This window comes from Anarhichas minor, unplaced genomic scaffold, assembly GCF_050575085.1.
Source record: "Anarhichas minor isolate MPS153535 unplaced genomic scaffold, ASM5057508v1 ptg000010l, whole genome shotgun sequence".
NCBI lineage: Eukaryota > Metazoa > Chordata > Actinopteri > Perciformes > Anarhichadidae > Anarhichas > Anarhichas minor.
The window spans coordinates 13,753,666-13,768,276 of NW_027466456.1; the positions used below are offsets into that span (position 1 = coordinate 13,753,666).

Sequence of the window (14,611 nt, forward strand, 5' to 3'; positions counted from 1 at the left end):
CATGAGAATCTCCTGTGACAAACATTGACACAAGGTAAATTCTACTTTCTACGGCTTAACAATCCAAACAATGGCATCCAATGGATCAACTTGGCAGATGCATGTTACTTCTAGTTATGCACATCTCGGTAGTTTGCTTAAGTTAAGGGGCCACAGTTTAATTTGGAAAAACCCAATACATCTGGTTAAATGTTTAAAAACACAATTCAAAGTAATTGCTACAGTTTGTCTTCTTTCCCAATTCTCTGTCTGTTGAGTTTGGCCCCAGTTGCAATAAGCCTATTACATCTATTACTGGTAATGTATTGCAACTGCTTGGCCATTGAAACCCAGCTGGGTAGCAAAATAGTTTGAGTTTTACTCTTAAATTTAAACCATCATTCATATTGTGGGTTGGCTTGCTTTCCTCGAGTCTGTTCCTTCATGGATGGGACACTAAACCAAGAAGGAATTTTATAGACGTTTGAAGACATCCAACATGACATCCAACACAGGGGGGGGTAAGAAGCTTGAAAAACAATTTCAAAGCCCAGAAAGTCAGACTGTAACTCACCCGAGAGGACGCGCACTGAGCTGGTAGCTTTGATTGGCCGACCATCCTTCAGCCACGTGATGGCAGGAAGAGGGATGCCAGAAGCCTCGCAGCTCAGAACAACTGGGTTCTTCACTACAACACTCACATTTTCCGGCAACTGCACCTGACCGATTATACTAGGTGGGACTGAACAAGAGGAGAGGGAATGAGACAAAAAGACAGAAAGAAAAGTCAATTCATTTAAATGGGTTATAATTCCCCAAACTTAGGAACAAAAAAAGATTAAAGCAAAAAAAAAAGAAAACAGCTTCATACCATGAACACTGATGTCATGCTTGCTGTCAGCCTGTCCTGCCACATTAACAGCGATACAGGTGTAGCGTCCTGTGTCTGACACCTTAGCATCTTTAATCTGCAGCAGCCTCCCCTCGTTCTGGATCATTGCACCGTGCTGGCCTGTGATAGGCCGTCCATCTTTCAGCCATGTGACGGCTGGTCGTGGCACGCCCTCTGCAGCACATTGTAGGGTCACATCACCTCCTTTTGTCACAGCAACATCATCGGTTTTGCCCTCGCTGCGTCTAATAGAAGGGCGGACTGAAGTGAAAGAAGCAAGTGAGTTGGTGCACATGCTCTATATCGATATCTTTTTTGCTGCATGATACAAACATGTATTCATAAATGTAGCGGCGTTCCGTCGGTGTTGTTCGTTATTAAGCCGCAAATGAGCTGCAGACTCAGTGACTTCATTTCCTTACGCGAATGACAGGAGATCGTTTGATTCTTTTCGTTTTGGCTTTATTTTACGCAACAAAGCGTTAACTAAATACACAAATAATATATACTGTCACACAGTAGAAAAACTATATGCTCCCGTGTCTAATGCAGCTCTTCGGGTTTTGCACCGGCTGCCATCATGACGTCATTAAATCGAGAAAAAAGGGAGTGTCAATCATTAACATAAATGCTTTTCAATATGTTTTACACATCTTTAGTTCCCGCACAATGAGCATAATTCAGAAATTAAATGGTTAATATTCCGGAAATTCCAATTAACTAATATATAAGCTTCTGGCTCTTACAATAAATTTGTACTTTTTTTGGCACACACGTACCATAAACCTGCAGGCTGTACTCCTTGGAAGTGGTGCCGGCTGTGCTGGAGGCTGTGCAGGTGTAGGAGGCTGTATCTGTCCTCTCAGCGCTGGAGATCTGCAGCTGGCGACCTCCTGACAAAACCCTGAGCCGTTGGTCTGATTTGAGCTCAGAACCTGGGATGAACACAAAATACAGTTTAGGTATAGTGTTCAAACATGCAACCCACATGAGATCAGTGCATCACCCAATGTCCATAGTATATTCCTTTTTTCTCTTGTCGTCACGTTGTGTATCTACAAACTAAGATACACTCACCGTCCTTTCTCCAGATAAGGCTGGGGGGTGGTATGCCACTGGACTCACACACCAGAGTGATGAGACTTCCTTCAATCACAGTCAGAGGAGACGCCTCCTCTGAGCCGCGGATACTGGGAGAAACTGTAATAAGAACAAGACACCTAAAGGAGGCGCTCACATCTTATTCAAGCTACATGCTGGTGCATTTCAGGTTAAAAGGGTGAAAAATGTAAAAAGGTACCCAAAGAGAATGTTAACAATTACAACAATTTCTATATAAAAACATATCAATATAATAGCACACCAACCATTAAAACTCAACATAAAACAGTGTATGTATAACTAAAGCCCAAACTATCCAAAACCATTGCCACAGTCATCAAAAACTGGCTTCAGGTCAGTTCAAACACAGTTAGATATGGTAACAGGCTCATGCAGTCTTTCATCAAGAGTGGGTTCAGCAGAATAACAAACAAATAGAGCCAAAAATGAAGTTAAACTCACCCCAGACATTGAGGTTATAGTTCTTCTCTGTTTTGCCGGCAACATTAGTGGCTTCACAGGAATACCTGCCTGAATCCTGCACCTGGGCACTATCGACCTAACAAATAAGATATACAGACAAATCATGAGATATGGTCACAATATACTGAAAAACTCTGAATTATTAAGCCAATAAACTAGATATTTATTTAGTAAAAAAAAAGAGGTGAATATTAAAAGTACAACTGTTTTGATAAGGAGGAACCACAGCACCCACACCAAACTTTGTACTTCAACTTGATTCAAAACACTCCTTACAATTACTAATTATCACTGTTTTATAATTTCTAACTCTGGCTGTACCTTGAGCACACTCCCATCCGCTGAGACTGTCAGACCAGGCTTCCTGAAGAGTGGGCGGCCATCTTTGCGCCAAGAAAGGGTGGGTGGAGGGATTGCATCGCTCTGGCAGTGCAGCTCCACTGGACGACCGAACATCACCGTGGCATTCACCTCCTCCCCTTTAATGTTTGGTGGCACTGTGGCAGACATGAAAGCAAGCTACTGAAAACATTTTTCTGACAGATTACAGAGTATCATGGATACAAAATGAGACCATAAATGAGGTACGCATACACACTATTCAGATGCTCTTTTGCGTTTCTTGAAAGTCAGCCCACTTGGCCATGCTAAATGCTGTAAGCTCTTCATATTACCTCATAAGCACAACTGAATAATTGCTTCCTGAGATGCACAGGCTCGGTTAAGTTGGGCATCTGGTGCTCTTTAAGTACTAATTCTATCTTGGGTTATGGCAGCATCATCAAACCTGTTGAGAGTAGCTTCATTTCCAAGAAGTTCATGAAACCTAATCTCCAAGGAAATTGTTAACATGCACTGAGATATATAACAACTCAGGAGAATTCCCACAAGAATGTTTCTGTTCCCCTGTGATTATCTAGGTATCATCACAATCAATGGGCGGCTGAGACCTGTTAACTAGATTTCCTACAACATTTCTGGGACCGTAATCTGAGCAACGAGGCAAACGGTGGAAAATGAAGTTAATTGACAACTTTCTGCAACAGCTTAGTATGACAATGTCTCTATTCTAACAGCAGACTGGGTTCCTTAAATATAACATCTGCGTCAAGTGGCAATTTTATTAATCTAAGCTTCTGAATGTCAGTACTTCATGAGACAGGACAGTCCCCCCCTTTTTGGGTGAATCTGTCCTGATCTAAAAAAAGGCTGCTCGCCAATTTCCCCTACATTATGGTCATTGGGGAAAGACAGAAACAGACCCTCAGCTCAGCCCAGGCCAGACACAGGAAGCTGCAGAAGAATGGTAGCAATTACCACAACAAATCTGCCTTTATTTCTCTGGACAAGCTCCTTTTGATCCTTCTGAGGAAACACACGTAATGTGGATGCTTGTATTCCACATACATATGTTGAAACAGACATACAGCAACAGACACATACAAGCACAGGCATTATATGTAAACTACTTGTCTCCTATTTGCTCGGTAACATTAGCTTTGATCAGACTTGTATAACAACTGATCTGCCATCAAGCACAGCTCTGTGTAGGGAAACTGACATGGTTTATTGAAATGCTAAACTTAATCAAATCATACTTCCTCCCCATGCAGAGACTTGCTCAAGATCTTGTTCAAATATTGTTTCAGTATTTCAATTCATGTTCCCTGCTGGAACTGATGCTCTGTTGAAAGACATACTACAGTCGGCCATAGCCATTACTCAGTAAAACAAGAAGGGAACAAGGAAAATACATTAAAGTCATGAACACAAAGTCCTAAGGAGAAGAATTGAATAATAAGTACTTTTCTTTCAACAGCACCTGCCAACAACTTGCCTAATCAAGCTAATGCTTAATAACAATTTTAATACCAAAACTTATGGGCACTTCAAAGCATCCCCAAAATACAATGCAGTGCAGCATTAGTTAAGTCTCTGTCATAATGATGATGGAAGTTATGTCATTGTTGGCTGAATCTGTGATCTAAAAGTAAACAAAAGCGAAAACCCACCACTGAAAGTCAAAACATAGGACTGAAATCTCCTGGTGCTGCAACTTCATTGCTCATTTTTCCGCCTCTTCTCAATTAAATTGTTTTGTCAGCAAAACGTCACAGAATAGTAAAAACAATCCCTGAGCTGAAGATGACATATTTAAATAGTTTTCAACACTTATGTTTGACTAACAGTCCAAAACAGATATTCAGTTTACTATCATGCAAGACATGGAAAAGATGAAAATCGTCACACTTTAGAGGCTCGTTCATCAAAATTTCTTGAAAAATGGCTAAAACAATAAATCTACTGTCAAAACTGTTACTAATTTATTGTTTTGTATGTAAACGTAAAGTATGTAGCTGTATATATATGTTATATATGTTCAGAATTGTTGCCGTGCTGATTTACTCACCATAAACTCTCAGGTCGTACTCTCTATGCTGTTCTCCTCCGGCGTTGACAGCCACGCAGGTGTACCTCCCTGTATCACTAACCAGTGCACTGGTTAGAGACAGCACTCTGCCACCAGACAACACCTGGGAGGAACACATCACCAGGTCAGACACAACACACACACAAATACATAAAAACACAGCAATCAAAAAAAAACTACAGAATAATACCATGACACGTTTCATGAAAATGTAGGCATATATTGTATATGTTTGATTTAATTCAAGATAACAATTTAAGGAGACTTTATGCCCCATTTTGCCTCCTCGTAAAAACAACAACTAAATAATCATAGTGATATGAGAATAATGTATATACACCTGTATGCCATGTGACACACTTGCCACAGGGCTGCCATCTTTGAGCCATGTGAGGCTGGGCAGAGGAACACCGGTGGCCTCACACTCTAGCCTGGCAGCTTCATTCACCACAACTGTTACGGTCCCACCTCGGCTGGAGATGACCGGAGGCACTGCAAGGAAGGAAAACGAAATGATTGCATGAATGCATGACAAACAGTCAGATAGAGAAGTTGCTGGAGTTTTAAGTAGTTTTAAGAAATTGGATAAGGTGGTTGACCGAAGAGTATCTTAACCCTGTGTAACTTAGTCGTCTCCTAGAGAAACATTGTTATGTCTACTTATCTGATTTTATAAAGAATCCGCAAATCTCAGTTTAATGTATGTACTCACCGTACACCTGTAGGCTGTGGGATATCTCAGCAACTCCAGCTAGGTTGACCGCTAGACATCTGTATATCCCAGCATCAGACAGTTGAGCTCGTTCAATCTCCAGCATCTGGCCACGCTTCAGCATAGTCAGGCCAGCTGCACTTGTCAGAGGTCGGCCATCTTTGTACCAAGTGATAGCTGAAGCACAATAGGTCATTCAAAGTGCTTTAAATAAAGCAAAAAACCCATGAAAGTCAGATTTAAAAGACATCAGAAAGAAAAAGAAAAGAATAACAGATAAAGGGATAAAGGTTGGAGTGCAGTCATCGTGCAGAAAAAAAAAAGACAAAAGAAAATGAAAAACAAAACCCTTGTTTTAGCCATGATTAGCTTTGAGTTAGATCACATCTAAGAACTTACGTTTGTTCCAGATATGTGGTGCATAGAAACTAAAAGCTGCTTCAGTATTTTTTGTTTCAACCCTCAGAAAAGTAAGCAAACACTGTCCAGGTGTGCTTAAAGGTTTCGAGAGTTCAGAACACAGAAGCAGATCAGAGACGTGATGTATTTTGACCTATTTTACCATTTAGTGCTTTGTCAAAGTAATAGAATTTATTATTTGACTATTTGTGGAAGTGAAATTTAATTTACAAACCCGATCTCTATTTTTGCTTTGGACAATGGAGCCTAAAACAGATTTATAATCAAATATTTTCACATGTAACATTTTCACAGATATCAGATTGTTGGAATGAAACACCTGCTGTAAAATGCAGACACAGCCAATGAAAGGAGGGTTCAATAACACTGGAATGTGACTGCTTATCTGTACTGAACTTGTACTCAGGAGAGAAAGTCAGTGGGAAGAGAGTAAAGCTGCCTGTAGGGAGTCATCTGAGATACATTTTCTGCCGTTCCATTAATGGTTAAAGATAAGGAAAAGAGCAGAACAGCCAATTCCAACTCAGCAGCCAGAGGAAACTTCGCCCTGGAGCCCGTGAGTGAGCACAGCAGGAAGGAGGACAAAGTTTGTGAGGCATCTTACCAGGTAATGGGCTGCCTGTGGCCTTGCACTCAAGCTCAGTGGGAAAGCCTGATAGGATGGTCTGGCTCACGATCTCTCCAGAGTGGGGGATTCTGGGCGGCTCTGAGGGACACACACAAGAACAGTCATTTATCAGATGATACTCTCCTGGCTTCACCTAGTCCCTTGACACAGAACGCAGAGAGAGGTTTATATGACAGAAACCAGGAGATGAGTGAGACAAGGGACGGAAACATGCAGAGATAGTGCTGTGTGTATCTCGAAGTTACCATGGACACTGAGCCGTATGCGCTGTTGGGCTTCACCAGCTGCATTGGTGGCCAGGCAGGTGTATTTCCCAGAATCCTCTAGTCTTGCCTCTGTGACCTTTAGCATTCTGCCCGCTGACTCCAACTGTGACAGATACAAACACATACAGCACACAGACAGTTCAGACTGGTAACTACTTTTCATCTTAACATGTGAGCATAAAAGTGACTTCAGTGCTTTGCCTGAACTAATGCTATGCTTAATTTCTGTATTCAGACATTTGCTAAAAACACATCACAGGCCAAAAGTCAAAGACTCAACTGCAATTGACTCCCATTTAGAATAAAAAAACAAAACCTAGCACAAACACTCAGCGACTTAAATTAATGTTGCTGAATATAACGGTGCCTTTCTTTCCTTCTGTGTAGCACTGCATTGATGTAAACAACCAATCAAGGCCTACCCTTAAACAAAACAGTGTGTGTTTTTTAAATTCATGTGAAATTTAGCGACCGTTGAACATTTTTGAATGACTACATTGGTGCATTTCAACAGCATAAGTCTGCATGTACTGTAGGGTTTAACTGAGGCTGTGCCTACTTCAGTGGGATTCATATTCAGCCTATCAGCGAACCAACCTTAAGGTGCCCCTGTGTTGTGTCAACTGGTCGGCCATCTTTCAGCCAGGTAATGCCGGGAGGAGGGATGCCGCTGGAGATGCACTCCAGACTGATGGGCTTGTGGAGAACCACTGAACGTTCAGCCGGCCCGGTGGTTCGAATGGATGGAGGAACTGTGGAGATGAAAAGGATACAGTTATTCTCTTGATAACACTTTACAGCAAATTTGGAAAAAAGGACATCACAAAAAAGACAAAGTAGTATTTACCCAAGGTGGGAGTGTCTCTGTGGCTTGCATTTAAAGCACAAATTACATTTATTACAATTAATGTGTATGCATAACTTTCCTCTATATTCATTTGTTGTCAGAAAAATCACGTGACAAAGCATTTTAACATTTTACCATGGACGAACACATTGAAGTCCCTCTCGTGGTCTCCTGCTTCATTAGTGGCCACACATTGAAAACGAGCCGTGTCAGAAACCTGAGCGCGGGAAACGACCAGCCGTCGACCGCTGGCTGCTACCCGCAACCCCTCACCCTGTCTGACTGGTTTTCCATCTTTATACCACCTGGAAAAGAATAGTTTTACATTGAACAAGTGTGTGTATGCATTTTTATTTAAATCTGTGTATCTGTATGCATGAGATGGAGATCTTACATAATGACAGGAGCAGGTGTTCCAGTGGCTTGACACTCCAGCTCTAAAGGGCTGCTCACTATCACTGTGCTGTCTGTCACGTCATCAGCTCCGTCAATGAAGGGAGGAACTAGGATTGAAAAAAATAAATGTCTGTGTCACTTTAAAGTAATATTTCAATGCATTTGACCCTGGAAAACCACAATAAATACCTGTGAAATAAAAAATGTATCTAATCTATTTGAAATGAATTAAAAGCTTCTTTTTTATTTATTATAAAATCTCAACTTTGGAACTAGAATTTATTCCAGTCTTTCTCTATTTCTGCTGCTGTAAGTAATAATATCAAAAAAGGTGAGTGAATATAGTATGCTTTTTGTAAAGAGTTCTCCTTAGTCAGACATGCAAAGTCACAGCAAAATAGCAGGCGGCTGGTTCCCGTGTGAAAGGCCTTAGGACAAAATAACAGTGTGAGTCACATATTGACACAAGTTGTCGTGGCCGAGTGGTTAAGGCGATGGACTAGAAATCCATTGGGGTCTCCCCGCGCAGGTTCGAATCCTGCCGACAACGGATCAATAATTTTCCACTGTGCATAGAACAAGCTGACATTGAAATGATTAGGTTTGTTCTTAGATATTAAATAGCAGAGAGAGGACCTAAAATCTGCACTGTGGATTCTTAAATGGCTGTCTGTGAAGTGAACACACTGCTGTTAATACTGTATAGTATACGGCAAGTACACTACTAGTAGTAGTATACTATTTTTTTATTTATTAACAATTTGAGCAACTAACTACTAACTAACAACTAACTAGAATTAAGACAAAAAAACAAAAAAACCTGTGCAAAGATAAGAGAGGTCCCAACAATTCTCGTTAGTTTGGGTCTAACACGACAGTGACAATAATAAAAACATTGAGACATGAGTGTGTGTGTGTGTGTGTATGTGCTGTGCATGTTGTCAGTTGGCTGTAGTGTTTCTATACCTAGAACTTTGACGTCGTATTTGACCTCCTTCTCTCCAGCGATGCTTGTAGCTACGCAGACGTAACGTCCTGAGTCTGACACCGTGGCTGAGAGGATTTCTATTTGACTCCCCTGCTCGAGAAGACGGACACTTTCACCATCACGCACAGGAACTCCATCCTTCAGCCATGTGAGGGAGGGGGGAGGGTGTCCCCCAGCCTCACACTCCAGAATCAGAGGCTTACTGAGGACCACTTTCCTCTCAGTTGGCCCGTTATCACCCCCTGCAATGGTAGGAGGCACTGGGGGGGGCATACAAGAGAAACAGAACAAAAGGAGGGATAAGCTTGGAGGACTTTTTCACTTGACTGACATCTTATTTACATCTCACACTCAAGGCTTCCAACACGTTCAATTTCTTTATGCGTAAATTCCTCCACTCTGTATCCACTTTTGTGCTCTTCAAGGATCAAGGATTTTATTGTTACATGAAATTGTTTGCGCACCATCCACAGCTGTTTCACATTATTCTTGACTGCTGCAAAGGTATTTATGCTTTGTGAGTGAAACCAAATGCCTTAAAGCTCTGATTAATACAATAATAAGCTTCAGAGCTCAGAACATATGAGAATGATTGCAAATGCAGACACACAATGGGAACTTATGTTCAGAGAGTTCCTCAGTTGAAAACCTAATTTCAATGTCCAAATGCGCTCTAGATATTTAAGAGGATTCTTTTAATGCTTTTGCTTCAAGCTGAAATACAGCAGCACAGTAAAAAAGGATAATGTGTGTAGATTATTAGGTCTCAGATGTCAGGTTCTTACAGTAGACGTCCAGTTCATAGCTCTTCTCAGCGCTCCCGGCCACACTGGTCACCTTGCAGGTGTACCGGCCAGCATCTGACGCCTGCACCCGAGGCATCTTCAGGTAGTGGCCTCGCTCGACATACTGAAGTTGTCGGTGGGACAGGATGGCCTCACCGTTTCGGTACCAGGTGATGGTGGGAAGCGGCAATCCCCGTGCCTCACACTCCAGTGTTATCAAAGTGTCCACCAGGGCTGTGACCTGTGAGGTTATGTTACCACCTTTGATGGAGGGGGGCACTGGAACAATGGCACAAAAATTACGAATCAGAAATTTGTAATTCACCTGTATTTAGTCACATTAGGTTTATCGTATAAAGAGTAGGCTTTGCAAGTAGTACCTGACTGCATAGGATCTGTCAAAATCCACACTCACCAAAGACACTGAGGTTGAAATCCTTGGACTGTTTGCCGGCTGTATTCACGACACTACACTGGTAGCGGGCCTTGTCCCCAAGTCGAGCACTTTTTATCTTCAAAACCTGACCCCTGTTTGAGACCTCTAGGTTGGGATCACCAAGAAACACCAGCCTAGAAACATAAGTTTAACCCAGTTTATTCAATTTGTTTGATAATTCTTACCATAGTAGAGACAGTAAGTACTCTCATATTAGAAGGCACTTACTTCCTGTCCTTGTACCACTGGATTGTGGGAAAGGGCACTCCTTGCACATGGCATTCTAGACTGATCTCCTGTTTGACGATGGCTGAAACATCTCGAGGAGAGCCTGACCCTACGATGGTTGGTGGGACTGGGGCAGAGAGCGAGAGTATCATTGCATATTAGCTGACTCGTCAAGAAACTGATTCATTGAGAAAGCACAAACAGTCCTACACATGTGGCTGCTTTTATGTATCAAAAGGGTTTTTCATTAATGTGGAATCAATTTCAAGTTCTGTATGTCCACATGTCTGCACACAATTCTTTCCCCCGTAATTCTTGGGAGTATCCATAGATACTGCACACTGCCCTTACTCACCCAATATGTCCAGGAAGAAGTCCTTTACTGTGCTGCCAGCGATGTTGATGGCTTTACAGCTGTAGCTTCCTGTGTCTGTTGTGGCTGCCTTCAGAAGTCTCAGGGTTTTTCCCATGTCAAGAATCTGGATGCTGTTGCTAGCAAACACCTGTCGACCAACACCAATAAACTGAATCAAATTAAAAAGCAAAAACAACAGCATAATTTAGAATTTAAGAAATACTGCTTGACAGTAATTATGGGGCTAATTGCAAGACATCATGATAAAAGGATCCACATTTTAAAAAAGCTGCAGCCTATAATTCAGGCAGAATGAAAGAGAGAGCCAACGATCCATTCAGCTGAGTAATATGATTATAAAACATGAAACGTTTTAAATTGTTGCTTAGAGCCAAGAAAATTCACAGTGCATTGTTCATTAGATTGCTCATAACTGACAGATTAAAGTAAGAGAACTGATTTTCCCATCTGTGCTTTGCAGGAATTGTAATACAGGATTACTGTTGTAAGGCAGCCAAGGTTGACAAAAAAGCAGCCAGCTAACTGGGATGTTACAGCAAAGTCTGTGCTAATTCTCCGTTCTTGCATCAATTTATCATAATTACTCTTCCATTACAGCTTTAAACCATTGCTGCCTCCATGGCTGGCCTGGCTGGTCTTTGTTACAAACACACACGCATACACACAGGATCCACTGTGGTTTCAGGTCTGTTCTCTTGGACAGTGTACCCTGTGATCAGCGCTCATTCAGTCTTTATGAGAACTTAATAAATGAAAGGAACGGTCATTATAATTTCTCAGTGATTTTATGGCAGTAAAGTTTGTAATCCAATCCTTGTACATGACCTACTCGACCACAGTATAAGTATAGGTTATGAAAATTATAAGGCAGCATGTTACCTAATCTCTCAGACTGTGTCTTTGATGGTAATGATCATGATGATGAAGATAGTGATAGTGTGTGTATTTACCTTAAAAAATAAGTAACATACGTACAAAATATTTTTTGTGTTCTAAACGTGAATGACGACTGTCAACATATTTTGTATAAAATATATGTGAACAGCATATTCTATGGGATTTCACCTACCGGGGTCCCATCCTTGTACCAGGTGACGACAGGGGTCGGACTTCCTATGACATCACACACCAAGCTGGTGGACTGGCTCAGGACCAATGACACGTTGCCAGGCGTTTCCTCGTCACGGAAAAACGGGGGCACTGCGGAGGTGTCAAAGGTGATTACCGAGCTTTAAGCATTTGTTTCCACGGAATCAAATGTATACAAAATATAAGATAGAAGATACTTTTTAAGTGACGTTCTAAAGACAGAAACATGGAGAACAGGTAAATCACCATTGACTTTGAGCTGGTACTTCCTCTCAGTGGATCCGGCATCATTGACTGCAGCACAGACATACTCTCCATTGTCCAGCGGTGACACAGCGGCCAGAATCAGCAGTGTACCGTCCTCCAGGATGGACACACCGGGCTCATTACCCGTCAGTTCTTGGCCATTACGCAACCACCGAATCACTGGCTTGGGAAAACCTGAAATGGAGAAGAAGATAGTGAAAGGATAACAAATATACTATATTTGACATAGTCATTATTACAGTGCATACTTTTATGAGAATGTTTAGAATTACTTAACTAACTTTATCTTACTTTTACGATTTGGTAGTAGTGTAGGTACATTTTGTTATCCTACAAAAAGTTAATTATGTTCCTCTTATTCCTCATAATATCAGCGGGTGGTTGGAAATGTTCCCTAACCTTTGGCAGGGCAGGGGAATGCAATACGCTGGTTTGCAACTCTCTCCTGCAGGGGCCTATTGAAGGGCGGCTCCAACACCTCGACCACAGGGGGCACTGAAAACCCACAAACACATAATTAATGACAAATACGCACTACAAAATACACGAACATACAGGACATTATGTCTTACTTTAGCATGTGTGCAATGTTTTGTGCTGCACATTTTTGTCATTTGGTTCGATCCAACTTTAACAGACATATACAACTACGAAAACATTTCAACACAGTGCAAGGGTTTGGGATAAAGACATTAACAGAGACCAACCTTGCACAAGAAGCCGTACTTGAGCCTCGTCTCTGCCTGCAGTGCTGGTGGCGGTGCAGGTGTAGGGTCCTTCGTCAGATAGCCCCACATTTCTTAGTGCCAGGCTGCCATCGGACGATACTGGGTACCTCTTACCGTCCTTTGTCCAGGTGAGGGTGGGCTCTGGGACCCCTCTCACCACACAGGGTAGCTCCACAGGGTGACCCACCTGAACCTTCATTACCCTGGGTCCCGCCTGGATACTGGGGGGCACTGCAGGACAGATGACAGAGGACCAGATTTAAAAAGCTTTAGTTCCTCCTCTGCACCTGCATGTTATTTATCACACAGGTACATCGGCCTGGAAGTTTAGATTCCATAGTATATGTACTTCTGTCATTCAGTAGTTATTCTCTGTAATCCATGATGAAAGTACGTCTAGACTGCAACTCTCTGAACTCTCATTTGGGTAATGTACGAGTATCGAATGGGCAGTTTTCAATGCTATTCAGCTATATCAGACAGAATCAATTACATGACAGCTAAGGGATGAAAATCACAAATTTCATGAATACATCCAGAAACGTTGATCCAAATGATTGTATGTTCATCGTGTGATGTTTTGATCGTACTTTAAAATGTACCTAGACACAGTACACTTAGAAAAACAGGAACCCTTACATACGGAATGAAGTCATACTGCTGCTCAGAACCCTTGATAATAGCGTAATTAAATATTTGTTTGTCTGTTTGTAATCTTTGAACTTACCCAAAACACTTAGCTCAATGGATTGTGTTAAGTTGCCAGCAATATTCAAGGCAACACACACATAAAGTCCACTGTCTGACACTCTGGTCTCCAAGATTTTCATAGAGCCGGAGGGAAGCTGAGTGTGCCTGGGAGGAATACATACACACACAAGCAGCAATACAATAAACTGTAAAGTGAAAGTCTGAGTGGAAAGTATTACGCAAGCTTCCCATTACAAAACAAGCAAAAAACACACCGATTTTTATTTCAGTCATTTCTGTCAACAGATGCTCCAGAATTCTTACTAATCACCACTATCAACCATAATTGTAGGTGCAGTGGCAGTAGGTACAACAGATCACAGGGAAGAGTAAGATTACTCAGTCATCTTATAAAACCACAAACTTTACCCTGAGGCTATGAAGGGTCCAGAGACAGAGCACAGCAATGCAGACAGCATGGAGTGTCTTTTAGAACTTTGAGCCTACAGACAGTCTAATATGATTTTATCGAATGTTTTTTTTATAGTTAATGTACAATATTATTCATAGGGGTTTACTTTAAGGCAGGTTCTGTATTTTAAGGTTTTGTATGTGTTTTACCTTGGAGAGAAAGGGGAGATGAGCTGCCTCTCCTTGGCCCAGCTTATGGTGGGAGGTGGGACACTGTGGACCTCACACGGTAAAATGGCGTCCTCACCTTCGATCACTGACATTTTCATCGGCTCAGCTGAGCCTCCGGCACCACCAACATTGGACCTAGGACGGACTGGACATACATATACACAGAAACAGTGACTCGATTCAAAGTTCTTAGACATTAATGTGACAATTTCAGACAATGTTTAACA

At 41.7% G+C, this 14,611-nt stretch overlaps 1 protein-coding gene and 1 non-coding gene across 2 annotated transcripts in view; one reads left to right on the forward strand and one right to left on the reverse strand.

Moving 5' to 3' along the window:
- Positions 1-14,611, reverse strand: part of hmcn1 (hemicentin 1) — an 86,095-nt gene that overhangs the window by 23,635 nt on the left and 47,849 nt on the right. Inside the window, exons 22-46 of the mRNA XM_076088660.1 lie at positions 14,364-14,529; positions 13,780-13,907; positions 13,032-13,283; positions 12,724-12,819; positions 12,304-12,498; positions 12,038-12,168; positions 10,948-11,095; positions 10,593-10,719; positions 10,344-10,498; positions 9,929-10,207; positions 9,122-9,403; positions 8,154-8,262; positions 7,895-8,064; positions 7,510-7,664; positions 6,892-7,015; positions 6,623-6,724; positions 5,599-5,775; positions 5,227-5,378; positions 4,866-4,989; positions 2,777-2,952; positions 2,435-2,531; positions 1,949-2,071; positions 1,651-1,806; positions 851-1,132; positions 554-721 (exon numbers count right to left, since the gene is read on the reverse strand). Of these exons, the coding sequence (XP_075944775.1) occupies positions 554-721; positions 851-1,132; positions 1,651-1,806; positions 1,949-2,071; positions 2,435-2,531; positions 2,777-2,952; positions 4,866-4,989; positions 5,227-5,378; positions 5,599-5,775; positions 6,623-6,724; positions 6,892-7,015; positions 7,510-7,664; positions 7,895-8,064; positions 8,154-8,262; positions 9,122-9,403; positions 9,929-10,207; positions 10,344-10,498; positions 10,593-10,719; positions 10,948-11,095; positions 12,038-12,168; positions 12,304-12,498; positions 12,724-12,819; positions 13,032-13,283; positions 13,780-13,907; positions 14,364-14,529 (4,074 nt within the window). The remainder of the gene's footprint in view (positions 1-553; positions 722-850; positions 1,133-1,650; positions 1,807-1,948; positions 2,072-2,434; positions 2,532-2,776; positions 2,953-4,865; positions 4,990-5,226; positions 5,379-5,598; positions 5,776-6,622; positions 6,725-6,891; positions 7,016-7,509; positions 7,665-7,894; positions 8,065-8,153; positions 8,263-9,121; positions 9,404-9,928; positions 10,208-10,343; positions 10,499-10,592; positions 10,720-10,947; positions 11,096-12,037; positions 12,169-12,303; positions 12,499-12,723; positions 12,820-13,031; positions 13,284-13,779; positions 13,908-14,363; positions 14,530-14,611) is intronic.
- trnas-aga (transfer RNA serine (anticodon AGA)) lies at positions 8,624-8,705 on the forward strand. The gene has a single exon. It is a non-coding gene; the product is annotated as a tRNA-Ser (tRNA).